Source organism: Nicotiana tomentosiformis, chromosome 1 (assembly GCF_000390325.3).
Source record: "Nicotiana tomentosiformis chromosome 1, ASM39032v3, whole genome shotgun sequence".
Classification (NCBI taxonomy): Eukaryota; Viridiplantae; Streptophyta; class Magnoliopsida; order Solanales; family Solanaceae; genus Nicotiana; species Nicotiana tomentosiformis.
Window position 1 is genome coordinate 34,681,244 of NC_090812.1, and position 24,612 is coordinate 34,705,855.

The 24,612-nt window shown below is 36.5% G+C and overlaps 1 protein-coding gene across 2 annotated transcripts; it reads right to left on the reverse strand.

The window, feature by feature from the left end:
- Positions 1–1,633: 1,633 nt before the first annotated feature.
- On the reverse strand, positions 1,634–24,612 carry LOC104099560 (branched-chain-amino-acid aminotransferase-like protein 1). 2 transcript variants are annotated; one of them, XM_009606596.4, is made up of 20 exons: positions 24,288–24,612; positions 23,356–23,454; positions 23,096–23,167; positions 21,987–22,079; positions 21,571–21,708; positions 19,155–19,213; positions 17,473–17,575; positions 16,754–16,942; positions 16,547–16,647; positions 15,433–15,487; positions 15,229–15,315; positions 15,019–15,070; positions 14,359–14,444; positions 12,911–12,964; positions 5,957–6,040; positions 5,579–5,650; positions 4,362–4,442; positions 2,947–2,982; positions 2,286–2,429; positions 1,634–2,056 (listed from the first exon to the last, which is right to left on the reverse strand). In XM_009606596.4, the coding sequence occupies exons 1-19, from the start codon at positions 24,366–24,368 to the stop codon at positions 2,301–2,303; spliced, it is 1,671 nt and encodes a 556-aa protein (XP_009604891.1). In that variant the 5' UTR covers positions 24,369–24,612; the 3' UTR covers positions 1,634–2,056; positions 2,286–2,300. The 2 variants fall into 2 exon arrangements, with proteins under 2 accessions (XP_009604891.1, XP_070037067.1); XM_070180966.1 differs by lacking the exons at positions 23,096–23,167; positions 23,356–23,454; positions 24,288–24,612 and adding an exon at positions 23,038–23,091.

Here is a 24,612-nt window from a genome sequence, read left to right on the forward strand (position 1 = left end):
CACATGCTTGTATAAATTTAAATGGTGATGAAAAAAGGAAGGTAAAGTTATCAACCGGTAGTTGCTGAGGTATACAGAGGAAACCGACAAACCGTACCAAATCGATAATTCGAGTCAAACCGAAAAAAAAAAACCGACTATGGTTTGATTTGATTTGGTTTAGTGTTAGAAAAAAAAAACGACCATAATTGGTTTGGTTTGGTATTAACTAAAAAAGTCAAACCGAAACCAAACCAACCAGACATTACATGTATACAAGTTTTAAAACTATTTTATACATAAAAATAATTATTGTAATATAATGTATAAATATTTTTTTAAACTATTTAATAGTTCTCTCTTTTAATGTATTATTTCAAGCTTAGACATAGAACTTTTGAATGATCAAATATGTTTTATAATCCATAAAAGTTAGTAACTCAAATAAAGCCCAAAGCAACAACAACAACAACAACCCAGTATAATCTCACTAGTGGGGTCTGTGGAGGGTAGTGTGTACGCAGACCTTACCCCTACCCTGGGGTAGAGAGGCTGTTTCTGATAGACCATCGGCTCCCTCCCTCCAAGAACTCCCCACCTTGCTCTTGGGGTGACTCGAACTCACAACCTCTTGGTTGGAAGTGGAAGGTGCTTACCACTAGAGCAACTCACGACAATAGTATTGAATATTTATTTTTTAGTTTTGCATTGGTTTAGATAGTGAAAATGCATAAGTTACTTTTAATATTATTTAGTCATGTAATTAATACTTAATACTTATTAGTCGTACTTATTTTAACATCACTTAGTACTTTTAGATTATGTTTATTTTTATTATGGCTTATTAATTAACAATATTTATCTTATGCGATTTGTTGAGTATTTTAGTATAATCATGACTCATCTCACATTATTTTGTATTATTTTATTGGGTAACATCTTTTATATATATATATATATATATATATATAGGACCTAAGAAATATTAGAGTACAAATTATAAATTTTATGCTATGAAGATTTTGTCGGAAAAAACCCCGAAAAACTCGAAAAACCCGAGAAAATATAAAAATCCGAGAAAAATCGCAATTGAAAAACCCGACTTTTGTTGGTTTGGTTTATAAATTTAAAAATCTGAGACAATTAATTTGGTTTGATAATTGAAAAATTCGAACAAACCCGCGCTATGTACACCGAGGACGGTAATCAAGAAAAACTCAAATTTCAGTTGTGGAACCATTTGTGATGCTATAGATGAATGGGGAAGAATATATTTTATGGCAGTGTTGCTATCTCTTGATTAATAGTTGCATTTATAGACACCCATTATAGTAAAATATTCAATTTTACTTAATATCTTTAGAGACAAAAGTATCTAGTGGGACAGAGGAATCAATCCTGCACAAGTCATCACGTTAACATGCAATGCTTTGATTTAACAAATTTCTCACCATTTTCAATGCTATAAATTTCAGGAGAGTTTATGAGTTAATTATTCTAAAATGGGAAAAAAAATCCCTGGAATCATCCACCAGAGATTCCAGGGAAGTTTATTATGGGATAGATGCTTTGAATATCTTGTCAATATAACAAGTGCAAATTTAATTTAATTAAATCTCGATTATTTGAAGAAAATTGCATCTATAGGTAGGTATTTCAGAAAATAAAAAAGCATTTTAAATTCTAGTTTACAGGTGATATGAATAATCCTCAACTTAAAAAATCTTTTTTGGGGGAGGGGGTAATTACCATCTTTAATCGCTTTGCAAAGCATAACTCGAAAAGAAGAAAAACTTGTATCCTACATGGGATACACTGACTTGTTCCCTCTCCCCTCTATTATCTTGGTTTGTATTGTTCTTGAACTGTTTTGAGTACAAGTATTCCATGACTTTACGTCACAGTTGTTATTATCATTCTTACGTTTATGATAGGAAAATAACAATTTGTTGCCACTGATATGGCATTCAATGGATCGCTTTCCTAATGACAACTCATGAACCCTTCAAACTCCTTACGCAATTTGAGACGAATTCAAGAAGAATATCCCTTAGATCTCCAGTTCTTTATTGGACATCTGAAATTGCAAACAAAAGAATAGGTAATAAGCAGCAACACGATTTCTTTTTCACAACCTAAATTGGTGCACAAGGAAACGAAAAAAAGGCCTAGGGGAAGAGGCGGGGACAATGTAGCAGAAAAAAGCCTGAGGAATAATAACTCTTTCCTTTTCTGAAACAATTGACTATAGATCACCTAGGAACTTTAATAACCAAAACCCAGAGAATTGAGTTGAAGATGGGAACCTGGAAACTATCTATTTAGCTCTTTTGATAGATTGGTATAGACACTCCTGATTCTTCTGCCAGCTTTTTGTAAGCATTTTGCAATCTCTGTGTTACAGGTCCCACTCGACCGTCACCGATTATACGTCCATCAATCTTGACAACCTGTACATGTAAAAACAATCAAGATGGGTAAATCTAAGTTGCATGCCAGAATATCTTATACTAAGTGACATGTCAAAAGGAAGGTAAGATTCAGAGTCCAGTATAGAGAATTGGAACACTTTGAGTGATGAGGATAAGTGACAATAGTGAAATCTCTTTATCATTATCAGCAAGGTATTACACCAGAGATGCAATAGCATGCTCATTATTGTTATTTGTTAATGATCCTGGGTGGAAGGTAGCTATTCAGACAGAAGACAATAATGATCCAGGGATTTATTTATAACCCAGAGACTCAAATAATCCACTTTGAAAGGTCAAACGTGTGTGAATTGGGATCGACACCTAATTAAAAACCAAGCCAAGGTTCCTCAGGCACTAAAAGAGACAACCTTTAGCCTCAAAACATATTAATTCAATGGATGAAGGAAACTTGAAAAGGAGACAGAACCAGTTCTGCATACTGAGTCAGCCAGATGACCCAAAAGTTTTAAATCAATCAACGACTTTAACATACCGGGCTAAGTTCCCCCATAGTTCCTGTTGTCCACACCTGCAAGAAGTGCAACATTCATATTAAGAGGAAGCAAAAACAGAAAAATGACAAGAATCATCAACAGTGAAAACCAATAGTGGTGGTGATGGTGGTCATATTTCACAAGTAAAAATGAAGATCACGACGAGAGAAGCTTCTGCTTAACACAAACATTTCTCAAGACAAAGATAGCAAGAAACTAAAACCAAAGAAGAGGGGATCTCTAAAGCAAGTAGTATGACCGATAATACAACAGAAGAAGCATACTTGTGCTGGAATTAACGTTGCTAAAAGGGGTTCTCCAAGCATGGGCACAATCTCAAATTAATGATTTAAGAGTTGTTAAACAGCGCAGTGCAAGAAAATCCTAATTGCTTCAAGTGAGAAAACAACAGAATGAAGAGAACAAGAAAGTGGGCATTTTCATGTATAATCATGGTGTGCCATAAAGTGCGAAAACTTAATTTTCCTGAAAATGCTTAGATCTTTAACTCATTAATGTCAAGCATAAGAATAAGGAAGCTTGTATTTTGAATATCAATGAATTCAAGTAAGGAATCCAAATTGAAACTAGATAAGATGAGCGTCTGAATCATAGATCCCATGGAATGGTTAATGCCCTCATGATTCATGAATCATACATTTGGTAAAGTGGCTCCCTAGTCCCTCAACATAATATACACACTACAAACCTCATTTAATAATTATAAATATTAACAAAATATGACTCAACAAATGATATTATGACACTTGGCACCAGTATCATTGACTTTGAGAAGAAAGGTTGGAAGCAAAACACTGGGCACAATGATATTGTAAAAATTGTTGATGTACATAATATTGAAATTAGTGAATTTACCCCTACATAGATATAACCTCTTTTTACTATTTGTATATGTTTTTACGCAAGTATTTGCACAGAGATGCACAATAAAGAGGTTTTCACCTGATTTTTATATTCAAAACCAAATATGCGATGAAACTGCAAACAAGAAAAGGGCCACAGGCTTCCTCGTTATGGGGGTGTCGTGGTTGTACATTGATAGATTATCAATGCTACCCAAAACATTATTGCAATACTGCTGCTTTATTCAATTATAGTAAAGATGTCGTAGATGCTTTAAAAAAGGTATTCAAGTTAAAGTAAAGTTTGTTAGGAATGGTTTCTCCAGACAACGGAGTAGGTTGAGTTGTGTGATGAGAAGGATGCATACACTAAATGCTCCCTAAAACTAAATTCTTCATTTGATTAATTTCTTAAGAAGTTGCCTTGGACACATTACAAGCATAATTCACAAAGTGTGGAGCGAGTCTTGTAAGAGAAAAGATGTTAGGTAATGTTTGCAACAAATTTCCTAGGTTTGCAAAAGAACAAACTCATAGTTAAGAGTATACACCTCATCGGCAGTGTGAAATTCTGATAAGCTAATTCGTCGCTCCTCTAAAACTAAATTTTCCTTCAGCACAAGCTCCATGACCTGAAAAAGGGATTATTGATCATCAGATAACTCTACAAATTAATTACTTCATCAAAAACTAAAATGCCATGTAATTTAGACCCATGCCACTCTGGCTGCATTTGTAAGTTGTAACAATTAATAAACACAATGGATGGTTTTCAACAAAATTATTTTTGATCCTAAAATCGAAGCGTCATCTCGAAATAAATTGGGAAAGTAATGTAATACCAAGAATCCATCACTAAGACATCTTCGTATCATAAGCTGGTCGGCAGCAAACAGAGATCATTTCCCAAAGCAGTGCTTCCAAACAAAATATTATGTAATGTGGATTAACATGGTAAGATATTTTTGGTTTACTTGATGGTAGATTGAAAATTAGATTTACAGCTCAAATAGTTCAGGGGCACTAATTGTGCCAAAATCCATATTCTTCTGACAGGAGAGAAACGAGATGGATTTTCAGAACATAATTACTCTAATGAAAAGAAAGGGTGGGGGGGATTTTTTTCTTTCTTTGTTTTTTTTTTAAAGTAAGTTTTATTATGACTATCAAGAAAGTACTGCAAGAGTACAAAACAGGAGAAAGTCAACACTTTCTCAACATCTACGTCAAATACATAGAGTCCAAAAAATGAAAAAGCTTCACATCTTCCATATCCCTACCCTTGCGCCAAAAGAAAAGACTCCGTAAACATCTATCTGTCATATAAGAGAGTTGTTGTGTTTTTCCTTCAAGTATCTTTTGTTTCTTTCTAACCAAATAGTCTACATAATACTTAACCTTCAAGTAAGAGAGTTGCTGTGTTTTTCCTTCAAGTATCTTTTGTTTCTTACTGTGTCTCAGATCTGTTTCTCCTTTTTTTTTTTTTTTGGGCCCGGGGGGAGGGGGGGGGGAGGGGGGGTGGAGGATGCGCAACCATTTATAGCCTGAATCTGGAAAAGACTGGGTTCTGTTCCAGTTTTGGTCAAGAACTAACTTTGTATATGTTAAATGCACTAACACGACTGCGCACCTTAAAGAAAATAAAAAAAGGTAGTTTCGCATGATAATACATGATCCATACTGTTTGTTTAAAAAGGGAGAGAGAGACGACAGAATTTTGAACACAACAGAATGATTTATATCAAATGAGAAATCTTCTGAAACTTACTGTTGCTCTTGTTATGCCAGGAAGGCAATAATCAGCATGAGGTGTCACCACGCGCCCTTTCTTCACTAAGAACTGCAAAGGGTAAAAACAGATTTTATCGAAGAGAGGAAATTGACAAGAAACGCAAGATTTGATGGTTGGTAAAAAGCAAAAGAAATACTCAAACCATTAAAAGGTGAACTAAATGACCATAGAATTGTATGATAACACTTTTGAGTTTCGTGGTTATGCCACCAAAAGCAGGAAGAAAGTACAGAAGAAAAGGAGAATCTGTTGGACAATACATGCAATGAGCTTCCCCAAAGTGTGGGTTGCCTCCTGAGGGATATAGACTGGGAACCTAGAGTAAAAGGAACTATAGGAGGTGAATGAGCTTACTATATTTGTAGCATTAGTTTCTGACACATAGCCATCTTTATCAAGCATGACGGCATCATCAGCCCCAGCATTATTTCCTTCTATCTGCACCAGATGAGAAATTGAAGTCAAATACAGTCAGGAGACCATGCAATAAATCATACAGTGTGGTAGTGCGACAAAGACAAGAAACAACTGCAATTTCTAAGGTATGTGCCCCCACCCCACCCCACCCCCACCCCTTTTCCGGACTTCTCCAAACAGGAGTTGCATTATTCTTCCTCCGTCTCAGTTAAAGTAAAAGAACTTCACCATTGAAGTCTAAATTTTTTTACTTACCATGACATTTTTGATTGACATTTAAGAGTTTCATAATCTTAATTAGGGAGTGGGATAAGCATTTCATGTACTTCCAACTTTCCAACTGATCCAACAAAATTTTGCTGGATAACCAATCAATTTGACTCCAAAAGCAAATTTGCTATGATTTTTTTTATTAAGTGAAATTGGTATGTTCTAAATGTTGCGGAAGCCGAATATATATAGAGAGTGATTAAATCACAACTACTATATCTAAAGGTAGCTAATAAATAATAAATGAGACAATAATAAAAGGAACACCAGAAATTAACGAGGTTCGGCAAAATTTAATTTTTGTCTAGTCCTCGGACACAATCAACTCAAACTTTATTTCACTCCAAAAATACAAGTGAAATACTACAAGAGAGAAAGAAGATCCAAATGACTTACGAGATAAGAAGGCAAGTGAGATATGTTTACAAATGAACAAAACCCTTGCTATTTATAAAAGGGAAATTGCCTTAATAATGTTATGCATGACATCACATTAAGTGTGATCATACAATGTAAATGCATGAAAACATGCATCTATCAATTTCTTCCTAAAAGGAGGCTTCAAATGTTCACACTGGTTCACATTAATCTTGTCAAATACAACAAATCTACACCTTGGCAAGATTTAACTTTTTCAATTTTCTCTCACTGATAAATTTTGATTGTGTTTTCAACTTCAATCTTCAAAGCTCAACAATGTTGATCAAGTTCAAACAATGTTGAAACTTGATCGCAGTCACTACTTTTGTTAGCATATCAGCAGAGTTGTCTGTAGTCCGAATTTTCTGCACCATGACTCCACCTTCTTCTATAATATCTCGCATAAAGTGATATCGAACATCAATGTGCTTCGTCATTGCATGATAAACTTGGTTCTTTGCTAATTGGATAGCACTCTGACTATCACAAAATAGTGTGATGCTTTCTTGACCAATACCAAGCTCTCTAAGCAACCCTTGAAGCCAAATTGCCTCCTTAACAGCCTCCGTAATTGCCATGTACTCTGCCTCAGTAGTAGACAAAGCAACCATTGACTGCAAAGTACACTTCCAACTAACTGGTGCATTTGCAAAGTGAAAACATAACCAGTAGTTGATCTACGCTTGTCCAAATCACCCGTATAATCTGAGTCACAATATCCAACCAGATACCGACTATCTTCCTGCTAAAAAATCAATCCAACATCTACAGTATTACAAATGTACCGTATAATCCATTTCACAGCTTGCCAATGTTCCTTTCTTGGATCATGCATATACCAGCTTACAACTCCGATAGCATGTGAAATATCAGGTATTGTGCAAACCATTGCATACATTAAGCTACCAACGACATTCGCATATGATACTCTTGACATATACTCTCGTTCAGCTTCATTTTTCGGCAACATAGCATTACTAAGCTTAAAGTGAGGAGCAAGCGGAGTGCTAACCGACTTTGTGTTGTCATTCATGCCAAATCGATGTATTACTCTTTTCAAGTATTCTTTCTGAGATAGATAGAGTTTCTTTGAATGTCTATCTCTTTTTATCTCCATGCCAAGAATTTTCTTCGCCTCACCCAAATCCTTCATCTCAATCTCCTTTCTCAGTTGAATCTTCAACTTCTCAATTTCCTCTTGACTTTTGGAAGCTATCAACATATCATCGACGTATAGGAGAAGATATATGAAGGACCCGTCTTCAAGCTTGCGCAAATACACACAATGATCGTATTTGCTTCTTTTGTACTTCTGTCGCAACATAAACTTGTCAAATAGTTTGTACCATTGTCTAGAAGATTGTTTCAATCCGTACAACAATTTTTCAAGTTTGCACACCATATTTTCCTTTCCAGCAACTTTGAATCCTTCTGGCTGAGTCATATAGATTTCCTCTTCCAAGTCTCCATGTAAAAATGCAGTTTTTACATCTAACTGAACTAGTTCCAAATTCAACTGTGCTACCAAAGCCAACAAAACTCTAATGGAGGAGTGTTTCACAACTGGAGAAAACACCTCATTATAATCAATTCCCTCCTTTTGAGCGTACCCTTTGGCCACCAATCTTGCTTTGTAGCGAACATCTTCTTGGTTAGGAAATCCTTCTTTCTTTGCAAATACCCATTTGCACCCAATTGCTTTCATGCCCTTCGGGAGATTCAATTTCCATGTGCGATTCTGCATTTTTTCATTCATGAAAATCATCCACTTATCTTCTTCTGAACTTTGGATTGCGTCTTTATAAGTGGTATGAACACCATCAGCTACAATTGAGGCTGCACAAGCCACTGTCTCTATGAGACGAATAGGTTTCTTTATTGTTCTTTTTGGCTAGCTGGTTGCTATTGATTCAAGTTGTTGGGGTTCCTGAGTTGGAATCTCCTCTTCCACTGACTCTTCTTCCAGGGAAAAATCTTCCATTGTTTCCTTGTTTTCTCCCTGTGCTGGGAAAATTAATTTTCCTTCAAACTCCACCTGCTTTGAAGCACCATCCGTTTGTTTGGCATCTTCAACTGTCACCTTATCTGTTATGGCAGATTCATCAAAGGTAACATCTCTACTGAATATAGTTTTTCTTGTCTGTGGACACCATAAACAGTATCCTTTGACTCCAGAAGTAATCCCGATAAATATAGCTTTCTTTGCTCTCGGATCCAATTTGACTCTTTCACATGATAGTATGCAATTGAGCCAAATACATGCAAAAAATTATAATCTTCAGCAGGTTTTCCATACCATTTTTCAAATGGTGTCTTGCCTCCAATAGCGGCAGATGGTAGACGATTAATGAGGTGGCATCCATATGTTATTGCCTCAGCCCAAAATTCTTTGCCCAAGCCAGCATTGGACAACATACACCGAACCTTCTCCATCAAAGTTCGGTTCATGCGTTCTGCCACTCCATTCAGTTGTGGTGTATTTCTGACGGTGAAATGTCTCAAAATGCCATCATCTTCACAAATCTTATTGTAAAGATCATTTTTGTATTCTCCACCCTTATCTGTGCGGAGACACTTTATCTTTTTGCTTGTTGGAGTCTCTATCAACGCCTTCCATTTGAGAAAAATTCAAAGTACCTCATCTTTGGTTTTCATAGTATACACCCACACTCTCCGGGAAAAGTTATCAATAAAGGTTACAAAATAGTGTTTCTCACCTAATGAAGGTGTATTGGAAGCACCCCAAACATCAGAGTGAACATAATTCAAAATACCTTTAGTATTATGGATTACTGTTTCAAATTTAACCCTTGTCTGTTTCCCCTTGACACAATGCTCACAAAACTCCAAATTGCAAGTCTTTACTCCTTTTAACAATCCTTGATCTGATAAAATTTTTAAGGAATTTCCTCCGGCACGTCCCAAGCGCATGTGCCATAGCTTGGTTGCTTCTGCCTCCTTGTCATCAATGGATGTCACTGTTGCTGTCCCAATAACTGTACTACCGTGATAGTGGTACATGTTATTATTTCGCCAAATTCCCTTCATTACCACTAGTGCACCAGAGCATATTTTCATTACTCCATTTTCTGCAACGACTTTGAGCCCCTTTGACTTTAGGGCTCCTACAGAAATGAGATTTTTCTTCAATTCCGATACATATCGAACAGATTCTGTTAATGTTCTGATCAATCCATCATGGTTCCTTAATCGGATTGAACCAATACCATATGTGGTAAGAGGATTGTTATTTGCGGTGTGAATAACTCCACATTCTCCTTTTTGAAAATCAATGAACCAGTCTCGGTTGGGACACATATGATAGCTACAAGTTGAATCCATCAACCATATGTCAGATGGTTTGAATGGCTCAGTTGTAACTAGTGAGAAATCAGAGTCGTCACAATCAGCTACATTTGAATCCATGACAGCCTTCCCATTGTTAGGTTTGGCCTTGTTTTTCAACTTTGGACACTTTTTCTTCCCGTGCCTCTTTTCTCAGCAAAAGGCGCATTCATCTTTGCTGGGTCTGGATCTTGACTTGGATCTTCCTTTCTTCGTTCTCATATGATTTTGAGAACGACCTCTCACGACCAGTGCTTCTCCTTCTCCACTCTTTAGTTTTTCTCTCTTTCTTTGTTCATAGTTGTACAAGGCAGAACAAACTTCTTTGAGAGACACTTGATCATTCCCATGAAGTAGAGTAGTTTCGAGGTGCTCGTACTCATGGAGAAGTGAACTTAATAACATTAAGGCCATATCTCCATCACTAAAAGTCACGTCCATATTCTGCAAATCTGTCGCCAACTTATTAAAGCTGGTGATTTAAAGCTGGTGATATGATCATTCATTGTAGTACCAGGAACATATGTGAAGCGTAACAGCCTTTTTTTCATGTAAAGTTTATTTTGACTGTTTTTCTTCAAGAATTTATCCTCCAATGCATTCCACAATTTACTTGCAGAAGTTTCTTTTGTGTATGGGTACTTCTGGTCTCTTGCGAGGTAAGATCGAATGGTACCACAAGCAACGCGGTTGATAATCTTCCAATCTCCTTCTCTGATATTGTCTGGTTTCTTTTCTTCCATGGCAATATCTAGCCCTTGTTGAAAAAGGACATCAAGAACCTCACCTTGCCACATCCCGAAATGTCCTGACTCGTCAAAAATTTCAACTGCAAACTTCGCATTTGACATAATTCTTGTCATAAGCGAAGATGCCAACGACGTATTACTGACACCCGATGTGGACTCTTCATTTTTATTATCTCCCATTTTTGCTACAGATACTATTTATTTGCTGACAGTACAGAACACCAAAGTAATTCTTTTCTGATGTGGAAGTTCAGACTATGTTGCAGCCACAGAGCATACTAAGATAGAACCTTGGCTCTAATACCAATTGTTGCGGAATCTAAATATATAGAGAGCGATTAAATCACAACTGCTATATCTAAAGGTAGATAATAAATAGTAAATGAGACAATAAAAAAAGGAACACCAGAAATTAACGAGGTTCGGCAAAATTTGATTTTTACCTAGTCCTCGGACACAATCAACTCAAACTTTATTTCACTCTAAAAATACAAGTGAAATACTACAAGAGAGAAAGAAGATTCAAATGCCTTAGGAGATAAGAAGGCAAGTGAGAACCCTTGCTATTTATAGAAGGGAAATGGCCTTAATAATATCATGTATGACATCACATTAAGTGTGATCATACAATGTAAATGCATGAAAAAATGCATCTACCAATTTCTTCCTAAAAGGAGGCTTCAAATGTTCACACTAGTTCACATTAATCGTGTCAAATTCAACACTTAATATAACAACTATGCTTCAGTCCCAAACAAGTTGGAGTCGGCGATATAAATCCTCACTTTTTTCTTTAAGCACAACTCATATCATCATCATTACCAAAACAGAATAGAAGTGAAAGCAAAAAATAAAGTTAATACATACATATATATACATATATATACATACATATATGTGTGTGTGTATATATATATATATATATATATATATATAAATAATAATAACAATAATTATAATATTAGAGTTTCCTACCAAGTCTAAAAACTTATTCCCAGTTAGTAGGTATCACATATATGGATCTTTCTCTTCCATTGTGCCTATCTTTAGCTAAATCTGCATTGATTCCAAGGATTTTTAGGTCATTCGAGACAACTTTCTTCCATATGATTTCAGATCTACCATGTCCCCTTTAACACCTTCATTTACCATATTTTCACACCTACCGTCCGATATATTTGTAGGTCTATGCAGGACATAACCAAATCATCTCAAGCGACGTTCTCTCACTTTATCCTTAATGCATGCTATTTGCACCTTCTAGTGAATGTCGTCATTTTTAATCTTATCTAATCTTGTGTAGCCGCACATCCATCTTAGCATCGGCATATGTGCAACACTCATTTTGTAGATATGTCGGACTTTAGTGGTCCAACATTCACTACCATATAACATAACCGGTCTATAGTTCTATAAAACTTACCTTTCACTTTGGTAGGCAGCCTTCTATCACATAACACTCCGGTAGCACTTCTCCATTTCAACCATTAGGTTTTAATCTTATAAGTAACATCTTCATCTATCATTCTAATCTCTTGAAACGAGCCTAGATATCTAAATTATTTGTATTTTGTCACTGCAATCCTATCTAATCTCACCTCAATTTCGCTATTCTCATGCCGACTAGACTTGCAGTGCATGTACTTAGTCTTACTTTTACCCATCCTAAAACCCTTATTCTCTAAGGTGCTTCTCCATATTGCAAGCTATAAGTTCTTAATACGAAGTATATAAATTAAAGAAGAGGTAAGATAAGAATCTGCAAGTAGATATAAGATAAAGCACAGTCAATATGAATTTCACGATCACAATTACGACTTGCTCAGAAACAATAAAAAGAAAAAGGGTAGCCCGGTGCACAAGGTATCCCGCGTTCACGCAGGGTCCGGGGAAGGGCTGCACCCTAAGGGGTGTGATGTAGACAGCCTACCCTAATGCAAGTATTAATGGCTGCTTCCATTGCTCGAACCCGTGATCTATAGGTCACACGGAGACAACTTTACCGTTGTTTCAAGGCTCCCCTTCTCAGAAAGGGTAGGAAAAAAAGATTATGTGAATACTCAAAGTATAGATTTGCATAGCTCAAACATAGAAGAGAAAAAGATACCTTTGCGAGAATGTTGTTGAGAAGGTTGTTATGGTGAATCTTCGAATCCAAATTCTGCCGAGTACAAAACAAGTCATTGATTTAAAACAAAAGGTAACCCAAATATAGATTTATTATTATAAAGGCTCAAAGCAACATAATAGCTCAAGGAATTATATGTCACCTTCCTCAATCTTTGGCTATAAGAAAGTAGCATTAGCATAGAAAGTTATTCAACATCATTAGGTAGGAAGCATAGATCACTTAGATACCTTAACCAAGGATATGACATAATCATGAGCTGAAAACCATGTTACTTGGACTCTCCAAAATGCTGCCACCCGTGTCCGATCCTCTAAAAATGCACTAATTTTGGAGGATCCAACACTCACCCGGCGACATTTTTGAAGTGTCCGAGCAATATAGGCTGAAATTACAATCCTTGGCCAACATCATCTTTTGGGGTTCTGTACATGGTTGGGAAGGAAGCACGTTGAATCAGGGCATCTTTTTGCAGTAACACATCGTCATCCTTACTTGGACTTAATATCAAGTTTGTTCTGAAGGTACTATAGAACATGGTATTGCTAAAGCTAATAGGGCATGATTTTTGAAAAGGGGCTCACGTCTTGGACGAACAGGTACCCACAAGATGATGGTGAAGTTTAGATAAACTAAAAACAGAGGAGAATAACACAATGTCAGATTTTCTCCCTTTCTTTTCTTTTTCCTTAATTCAGGCTAACTGAAGTTCCTCAGGAGACCTCAACATGATAATGCTTTATGATGGTTATCTCGACTGTAGCAGACAAAAAGTCACATTGTCACTTACCATTTTAAGACATGATCACTATTAACTAATCACAGTACCATTAAACCAAGTTACCCGACCGATGAGCGGATAAGCTACTAACTCCATTAGAGAATACAGGAAGCACAAAAACAGGCTAATTGACTTTTTCTTTTTTCAAAAAAATTATAAGAAATAAACAACTGACGGCAAAAATTGTCTCAGTGGAAATGGAGCCTGACATTTGCACTTAAAGATGCTACAGAGTAGTAATCTGATTTGGTTATTACTTAAGAACCAGCGACTTTAACTAATTAAGCATGGAAGGAGAAACGTATAAATTTTTAATCTGGGGTGATATACAGCATATAAAATTGCAACAATTTGATACTGGGTTTAACAAAAATGAACTCGAGTCTTTTCCTAAAGTTTCAGGGTTAAACTCTCCCTCTCCCTGCAGCAAAAAACAAAGGATTGTGGGAATGTTGAGTTATCAACAAAACCACAACTTGCCTCAAAAATGCTCTGTCAATTGTATAAAAGTCTATAGATAAATGGAAATTGATTTAGCAATATGGGTATAAAGGAAATGAATTTTTTTAAATAAGAAAAGAGGATGCATGGAAATAACATAACAATCTCATGAAAATACTATGTTCAACTGGAAGCAATATCTTACATTTGGTGAATTACGACGAGTGGTTGCCGTCACTAGCGTTATGCCCTTTTCATTGTCATAGACTGGAGGTTTCCATTCAGCAAGAACTTCAAAAGAAGGTGTAATAAAAATATGAGAAAGAAGGATGGATAAATTAGAGTTTAGCTACACCAGTAAAATACAGAAAGCAGACATTTAGTAATTTGATCTTTTTTATTTTACTTTTTATTGACAAGGAAAAATCAAGGAGGCAAATGGACACTGGTTTGGAGGAAATTATTCCAAGTTCTAGACAATTCCATACTTAAAAAGAAAAAGAAAATACTTTAGCTACAAAATACATGAAGATTATGACTACAAATTGCAAGATAAGGACTTGGCACACAACAGGACAATATTATGACTAACTGTAAGGAACAAGACTACACAGAAAATATATTCACAAAAAGAACACAGTTTTTAGTCTGCCTTAAAATGAGTTTACCAAGATATTTGACAAGTTCAGGCAACTATAACTTAGATACATAAAATCTTTAACAAGTATAGTATATAATGAAATGATTTTCATTCTTACAAGACGACAGTATAGGCTGAACCCTGACATTGTTCATGCAGAGGAACAACGAGAGAGTTTAAAAGCAGGTATTCAAACTATAAAAATATAAACAAAAGGCATCTTACCAATTAAAGTACACCCATATCGATTGAATGCAGGGCTCATTCCTGAGGTTACCTAATGATAAGAACATGAAAAAATATAAGGTGAGAGTGAAAAGAGAACTAGATAAAAAACATAAATGCGATTAGAAGTCCAGTCATGGGTTTAATCAGATTTAGAAAATTACTACTGAGTACAAGAATAGATAGATTAATAGCAATTCTTAAGATTACCTTTTTACCACGTGTCAAAGTTAGTCGGATATGTGCATTATCAAACATTCCATTTGTTAAAAGAGTCTTGAAAATAGCTTCTTTGACCTGCAAATTCTTGCATGAAGTCACAAGTTGTACAAATACTAGATTTCGTGAAGTAGAAATCAACAGCTCAGGATACCTAGACCCAGAGCCAATCAGGGAATCCCACAGCATTTTTACCTCTTCACGAGTTGGTACATTGCTGAAAGCTAGTGCTTTCGCGGAGTCGAACAACCTGAGAAAAGAAAACTAAAATGTAAGCGAGGGATGGAGTTTGGAGTTGCCAAATATTCATGCATAGCCCAATGAAGCTGTTTTACTTTTTCTTTTCTTTTTTTTTTGGGACCGGGAAGCTGTTATGCATCAGACATATACCACAGCAAACTGGATTTACAAAGAGCAAGACAAAGTGTTTCATAGGCAAGGCTCATTTTTCTGATTCGGATGAAAAAACAAACTGATATTCTTTTTACTACATCTTCATTGATTAAGCATATTTCATCTCATATGCTGGTGGCAGAATAGGTCACTATATTGACGAATCTTATCCTTATGACTTGTTATCTCATTTTCATAATTGTATTTGCTTTATACATTAAGGCGTGCTTTGACAAATCTGATTCTCAAGGTATGCAGTGCATTATCTTTGGAGCTACTCATTCACAGAGAGCTTGTCCATGCTTCATCTTCTTTAGACATTTGATGCTATTTCCTTCAATCCTGCCCCCCGTTATAATGTCCATAAAAACCATCCAAGCCTTAGAGTTTCGCTCTATATTTTACATCTAGACACCAACTTCTGAGCCATTGGAATAGTCGCTACAATAGTTAAACTATGAAAAAGAAGAAAGCTTCAGTCATGTCACCACCTGGCCATACACGAAAGCTACTTAAGTCAACCACATTGTAGAGGTTTGAGATATATGAGGAAAATAATAAAAGGAAAAAGAGAATAAATAGATAACTTAATGATAATGGTTACACCTATTTGATATATATGAGATAAATCCACATACTAAAAAGGGCAGCCCGGTGCACTAAGCTCCCGCTATACGCGGGGTCCGGGGAAGGGCCGGGCCACAAGGGTCTATCGTGCGTAGCCTTACCCTGTATTTCTGCAAGAGGCTGTTTCTACGGCTCGAACCCGTGACCTACTGGTCACATGGAAGCAACTTTACCTACTGGTCACATGGAAGCAACTTTACCACTTACGCCAATGCTCCCCTTCAAGATAAATCCACATACTATATCTAACTAATTGGGATGTAATTTAAAACTATTTGTTGTAACTTGCCTATCTAAATGCTCCTCAAGCTTAAATAGCTTCCCACTGTACACTCGAAGCCCCTCCCATACTGCATCACCACCTTGGACAACTGAATCAAACACTGAAACCTAGAAAATGTAAAGCAGTGATCAGTAATTTAGAGCTAGTTGAGCAGGAAAGCAGAAAGAAGAGAAAATTTTCAAATATCATCAGTAAACTTCGTTACAATTTTACCTTGGCAGTCTCACGGGGCACAATCTCATCACCAACCCATGCAAGCAGCTTCTCATTAGCAGGAACAGGAAGACTGGGATGAGGTAAAGTTGAGTTCAGGATATAAGAAGATCGTCTTGTGTGACGCTTAAGCATGTTGTAAAAGGGTAGGCTTTGCTCCAGCAAATCATATAATGATGTTGGAAATGGCTGAAAAGTTTTAGAAGGAAAAGAATATAAGCAAATGTCTTTCATGGGATACTCCGATATTTAGATATTCTTCATAATTTATTAAGAATGGTGTAGGGAAGAAGATAGCTGTGAACAACATTCGAAACGATTTGAGAATAAGTAACATGTTCAACTTTCATGTGATTAATTTTGCAAAAAGACACATCATGTCACATTGCACATGCAAAAACGGCAGATAATTGGCAGGCATGGGACATGAAAGAGACTTAGGCTAAATAGTTTACCCCACTTCAAATTCACTCAGCGCTAATAGATAACTGGCAGTCAAAAGTATGAGCCGAGGGCTAGTAATGCCAGCAAAAAATCACATGGCAATCATACTTGGTCATACAAACTGAAGTAAAGAGGCAAGTGTCCCCTCTTCTTCACATAGTAACCTAACAGACTAAAGATATTTTTCAAAATGTCACTATAATACCCTGTTCGATCATTACCAAATATGCAAAACCATGTAATAGCAAGTAACCAAAGATCTGTGAACCATATACCGTAGGGTATTTCTTTGCTGGAGCAAAACCTGTTGACTTATGCACACTTTTATACCACCATGGTGCCCATATGCCATCAAATGATTTTGGCCCAGCTTCCCACCTGAAAACACAAAGTCACGTTGGCTTCTTCCTTTTTTTTTTCTTTTTTTTTTTTTCTTTTTTTTGGGTGTAAATATACTTAAAAGTTATCAAAATTTTAAACTACCATCTTCATTCTAAAGAAACACATGAGACAGAGGGGAGGGAAGTCTGTCCAAGTTGTAGGTTCCTCCACGAATACAGTCATAAGAGAGTCACCAAAAATTACCGGGGGATATGCCATTTCCAAATAAAAGATGTAACTCCAACCGCAGATACATGGATGGACATGTGGTAGGATGGGGCAACGTTTGGCTTCCCGGTCCCCCATTTGCCATGCCCTGCATATTTCTTCTTCGTCGCCCGGTCCAAATGATTTCTTCATATCTTTTGCTGACTTAATGTCCTCTTTCTTTCTTTTTCCTTTTTAAGGAACTTCCATCTTTCTTCTAATGACTCGCCCCAACAAACTAGCACGTCTATTTTTCACACAGTGTTCATAAAAGATCAGCATTCAAGAATCAATTAAAACATTAAAACTAGCCATGATATGGCAGTATAATATGATTGGATACTATAAACTATTTTCATGACAAGTAACACCATCATGACCAAAAAGACCGCGCCTTCTTGAGAAGCTTCCCTGCACCCACATCTCCCTGGAGACTTATTCCCCACCCCTTGCACAGCACATCTCCACTTCCATCTGCACAAGCCTGGGTAGGGTTCAAATCTCAGAAAAGATTAAAAAAAACACCATGATTTTTTCCCATCTACCTAGAGCCTGGTGGGTAGAGTCACCCGGTACCTTTGCTAGTGGAATGTAGCACGTACCCGGTTGAATAGTCAAGGTACGCGCAAGCTGACCTGAATACCATCAATTTCAGGAGGAAAAAGGCTGGGCAGGATTGTCACCTGCATTCTCCTCAATATCGCAATCTCTATCTAACTGAGATGCCTGCAGAAACCAAGAGCGAGCAGCAAATGTATTCTTCCCTTTCCATATAATTTGCCAGGGTTCACATTACCACAAGAACCGCCTCTTGAACTCCTTTTAACCTACTCTTGGCTCTTTGGGAGAAGGCTGAGTGTATGGGTTAAAATGTATCCAAAGAAACCTCAATCCATTATCAGCACGGGTTGGTCAAACGGTAGGGGCAATTATAGCCAGGTTTGGAGTATTCTAAGGAGAAGTTAGTTGTGGCCTGTGGGAGGTGGAAGGCCACGTATGAATAAAGGGGAGTAAGCAAATGCTTTTCAAAGTATGAGATTGGGGTATGCCAATATCTATGGGACCCACAGGAAGAAAACAGCATGACAATATGAGTAGTGGTTGTTGGCTATATGAATCTGCATTTCCATTGTGGTGGAAAAGTAAACTGCTACAGATCCAGCAAGATGAATATCTTTTTCTAGTCAATAAGGTAATAACTCCGGAGAGAAGATTATCTAAATAGTTGATGTTGTTTAACTCCAGAGAGATGAGTTTTTTCTTATAAGGTAACATAATTTCAATAATTGAAAATTTTCCGCATACAAAATGTATACCAAAAAGTAGAGAATCTACACAAATATCAGCAACTTTCGCAAATTTTGCTTACCTGAGCATTGAATCTTGAAATGGAATGTCAAGGTCTTCACAAAGGCCACGGAGGGCCGCCTGCAGAAAGACAATTGGCAGAAAGCTTCTTAAAAATGTTCAGTTGTGTGACTTAATAACCAACCAAACAAGTAATCAAGGCACTCAGCTGTGCGATCATTCCTCATGTAAAAACTTGCGGAAGGTACTTCTACTCTCTTTTCTTTTTCCTACTCTCTTTTCTTTTTCCTACTCTCTTTCAGTTGGCATAACAGGCCACCACATTTAAAACATAGATGATTTATCTTGTGAAAGGCGTAAACCAGGGGAAGTGACGGAAAAAAGTTGGACTAGATAAAGAAAATGATGAGCTTAAAGTTACTTAATATTTATGCCCACTTTGCGTCTTTGATTTGGTTGATTCGATAGAGATTTGGTCTGATTTGGGTCTAATATGTTGTCATTCAATGCAGGTGACGCAGAGGGGATCAATGGACGAATAGTGCAGTAAGTGGGAGGAAAACTTGAGCAAGAAGAAATTCTTGTGTGCGGCCGCGCACGAGCGACCCCCAACACGCACTTGAGCGCGCAAGTGCTACAGAAGTCTGCCAGAGGTGCGCGGCCATGAGCGCGGTCATACTCCCAGGTGAGCGGCCGCGCACGTCCGTCTCCGGGAATTCAACCCAGGCCTATTTTTGTAATTTTGGAGGCAGCCTTTTGATTTGATATTGTGATTTGATTATTATTTGAGGGTTTGCTTTCTGTTAGTTGCTTGAATTTGTTGAACGAGTTTTGAATTAAATTACAAAGTTATTTGGGGTTTCACTTAATCGGAAGAGAAGTGTTTCACCTATATGAAGCCTAGCTCGTCCCAAAACAAGGCATCTCGGATTTTGGAGAGAAGGAGGCAAGGAAACAACGGAAACTTTGAATACTTCATCTAAGTCATTCAATACGAAAGTTTATTTGAATTCGTGGGTTGTAATGTTTTCTTGTCCTCTTAATACTCTTTTGATGAACAATTTTTCCACTATGGAGTAGGCTTTATTAGGGTTGTTGACAGATATTGTGATTTGATTATTATTCGAGGGCTTGCTTTCTGTTAGTTGCTTGAATTTGTTGAACGAGTTTTGAATTAAATTACAAAGTTATTTGGGGTTTCACTTAATCGGAAGAGAAGTGTTGCTGCAATTATCATTGTGTTATCTTGTTTGGCTTAATCTCACGATTCTCATAGGTAATCGAAAGAGCTTGTAGAGTTATTAATTGACCCAATTTAGAGGAATAGTCGAGAGACGTTCTTCGTAAGATCATTTATTCAACGTATTTTTTGCATAGGTTCATAGCACTTGTCATTAGGTTGTTAACGGAATTCTTATTCATTCGGAAGAAGAATTTGAATCCTTAAGATAGCCAAATCATCTATTGAAATCGAATAATAGTTGATCACATATCTTGCCAAAGCCCTTGTTTCTCACCTTGATATTCAATCGTTGCTACTTAGTCACTAAATTTCCATTATTCATTCACAATTGAGAATCTTAGTTTTTACTCTTAAGTAGTTAATAACTCAAAATCAAAGGTTTATTTTCTTGAATAGTGTTAAGCTGAAGATTTCTTTGAGCATTATTTAACCCAATTCCTGTGGAGACGATTTAATATTATACTATCTTTGACTAGCGAGCCTAAGTTTTATACACCGGTCTTGCGCTCGTCAGAAGACTGACCATTGACTAACTGCACTAGAACTCTGCAGTACAAACTTTTAAAAATGAGGTCTTAACATTGCTTCAATAGCAGTTGACCAACTAGTCATAATTGGTGGAGGCGCTAATCCTGCCCTACACAGTTCAAATGAATTAAGTTTCACACAGCAAAACCAAATGAGAGCAGAGAGGTAAATTAGACCTAAGCTTACTATAATGAAAACACATTGTAAGCTGTGTTTAACCATATAGCTATACATTTTAGATCCACAACAGTTCCTTTCCTCTTTTTCCACAATTCAAGGTTTTTGCATTACTCCAATAGCGTTCATGTTCATAAATACCTATATATCTACACATAGAAGGGACTACCAATGAATGCAGTGGTAAAATGACTGAGCAGCCACAATGAAGTTGTGACTATAGCCCTAATGAGCAGCCCTCTATAAACTTTCTCATACCATGTACAAAAATGTCCAGCTGGCAATTTTGTAAGTCAGTTCAAAGCAATAATCAGTTATTACATGTTACAGCAAGACTAATTTAGCTGTGATTAATACCTTCTTACTTTCAGTAATTTGGGTATCACTGGCCAACGGACCATATTTTTCTAGTATCTAACTTTGTCAACATTCCCAACTAGGATGAGAAGAATCGATAACCATATTTTCATAAACCAATAACAAAAGGAGATTATGCTTCAAACTGAATAATGCTACTGGGACAACAAACCTCAGGATTTTCTTGAATATCTGCAGCATCAATAACTGGTGGGGGCTTTCCTAATTCAGATAGCTCGCTGTATATGGAGACCAGCTCTGCCAACCCCAGCTCAACAAAGGATGGAGGCACAACCTTATCAAAAGATGGCTACCAGCATATCATATGAAAGGTAACTTAGTCAAAGCAGAAATTAAACTTTTACAGGACATAGAAAAAGAAAAATAATAAAAATGAAAGAAAACAGAGATATAAGATGAGCGATGTTCACAAAGTTAATTGAATTTTCTGGTAGTGATGCATCAATGTTGGGATTTTGCAATAATTTGATTATTCTAGTTCAGCAAGAATAAAACAAAATAACAGAGATTGAGTAAATTAGGAACTTATAACCAACCATAAGCAACAAGACTTGAACTCAAATTTACCAAGATATCAAGGGGATTCCTTATCAGGATGAAGTGCTTTCCTCTCTTCATCAATTCATTTGTCAAACCTGGCACACGTTGTTTGGCTATATGCTGCAAGAAGAAATAAGGAATAGTGAGAGAATTTTAATAATAATCCAACTATAAATATCTATTGCCAAAAACTGCCTGCTGATGTTAAGAAAGGGAAAAAGTATGATGTTCTGCTTCTATAATGTTATAATAAAGCTGCCCAAATCCTGTGTCTCCTTTTACAGGATAGATGTGTAAATTAAACTTCTTTCCCTTTCTAGATCAATGACTATTATGGGGAAAGACTACACTAAACTATTAATCTGCACCAGGTGTCTAAGGCACTACCAAAACAATTGACCTGAACAAGGTGTCTACAGCAATATGTAGTGTTTGAAACTTATCTTTGGGTCTTCATCTTATTCATCAGAAAGCTCGAACCGAATTTGTCAAGTAATAGAAAAAGATAATATATAACTATTAACTACTCCAGATAGTACTTCTGGCATAAGGATGGGTTTTACCTTATCAAAAAAAATAATAACAGCAAAGAACTCAAGTCTTACACAAAACCTACAATTTCCTAGCATTAGACCGCGTCGGTACCTAGGAACAGTGTTATCTTTGATGATAAATCACAAAAGGATAGAGTTTGGGAAGAATAAGAACCAGAAGAGAGGGGACTACATATATCAAAGCTGGCTTGAATACCCTTCCGGCTTAACACTCGGTCGCTAAGTCTCAATCATACAAATCATATGTTGCCTAAGTTGTCACAAACATAATTTGAGGTTTAGCAGCAAGCAGATTCAAAATTGGATTTATCAACTTTAGATGAGAGGTTTGAATTACGCATTTCCACTGTTTTTCTAAAAGTAAACCAAATCCATCATGATGTGTCTTGTCTTATGATATGGGATTAGAAGAATGTGAATATGAATGAAACTCAAAAGGGTAAAAAAACGATAGATCTAACAAGGAGAGATAAAGAACAAATGATAACTTCATTCTTACATACAGCTACGGGCTGCTTGATTACCTTACAATAGCGCAATCATAACTTTATTCTTACATACAGCAATGGGCTGCTTGATTACCTTACAATAGCGGTACTTCTTTACTCCGGCACCAAAGATGACCTCCTTCACCACTTTATTTCCATCATTGTCCTGCTTATTTCATATAAAAGTTACTCAAAGTCAAGATATAGAGAACTTATTGCCATATAAGTATTATGTAACCATATTCAGAAACACCAACATTGCTATACTTGGAGTAACAAATTGCAACTTAGCTCTGAATAATAACAATACTGGAAAAGGATAGAAATCATGAATGTGGTAATCATCTTACATACCATTTTGGACCTAAGTTCTTCCTTGTAAGGTCTATCTGCTCCAGTCACCCGCAGAAAATTTGCATACAGTGGTTCATCAAGAACTTCGATGTCATTTCTCTGTAACACAAGAAAACACTCTTATGTCAAAAGGATCACGGATAACAAATCCATCAAAACTATGCTAGTTAATTAAGCAAAGATATGAGTGTCGAGACGACCTTAGGATTCTTAACCATCAATTTCAAGCAAATATAAGACGGAGTTACTTTGACATTCTATATTTTACTAAATATGTACCAATTCAATAGGAGTATTATTAACGCTGGAAAAAAGGTACCATTTACCTACACAGAAAATTGGGATTAGAAAACGGGCGTTCCAAAGAGTAATTATTTTCTTTTGCAGTGTTATAACTTATTTTTAATGACGGTGATGGTGTCTAGGACAGCTTGCGGTCCAAAGAGTAATTATTTTCTTTTGCAGTGTTATAACTTCTTTTTAATGACGATGATGGTGTCTAGGACAGCTTGCGCACACCATGACTTTTTCACCAGGTATGTACTACCTCACACCAGTAGAAGTAGCGGGTAACTCTATTCACCAAGGCTTACACAAATAGGAATAAATCACCTAATGCTTTTCTTTTTTTTCTTTTTTTTTGGGTCTCTGCTGCAATTACTGAACCCAGTTCTCCAAGATTCCCAGTTCCTGACCACTAGGCCACACCAGAAAACAAACTTTCCAAGCCCCATTCCCCATCATCCTCCTTTTGATGGGAATTGAGGGGGATCACTATGTATAGCAAGACTGATTAACACAAAGCATTTATATGAATCATCATAATGTTGGAGAAAGTCAACCAATTCAAGAAATAGAACAACCCATTATTTAAACCACTGCAAAATATACAAGAACCGACATTTATTTAAGAACCAAAAGATACTCCTCACCTGGGCAAAAGAGTACATGAGGCTGGTACTTAGAGACCTGGGTGCAGACCATGAATGGATCACCTCAATTTCTTCTCCCATTTTTTCAAGAATTACACAACTTGCTTTTCGATTGTATCTTTAAAATGATACTAGTACTACTACTAGCAGTTTAGTTTTCTTGGGTTTAGCAGCAAAAAACGTAAGTACACATGTTGCTAAAGAGGACAAGAAATGTGGTTAAATGATAATGACAATTTGTATTATCTCCTTGCCCAAAAAAGAACAAAGAATTGACGGGGTTTGGTATTAGAGAAATCGTCAATGCATAGTCCTTATCGGCAAT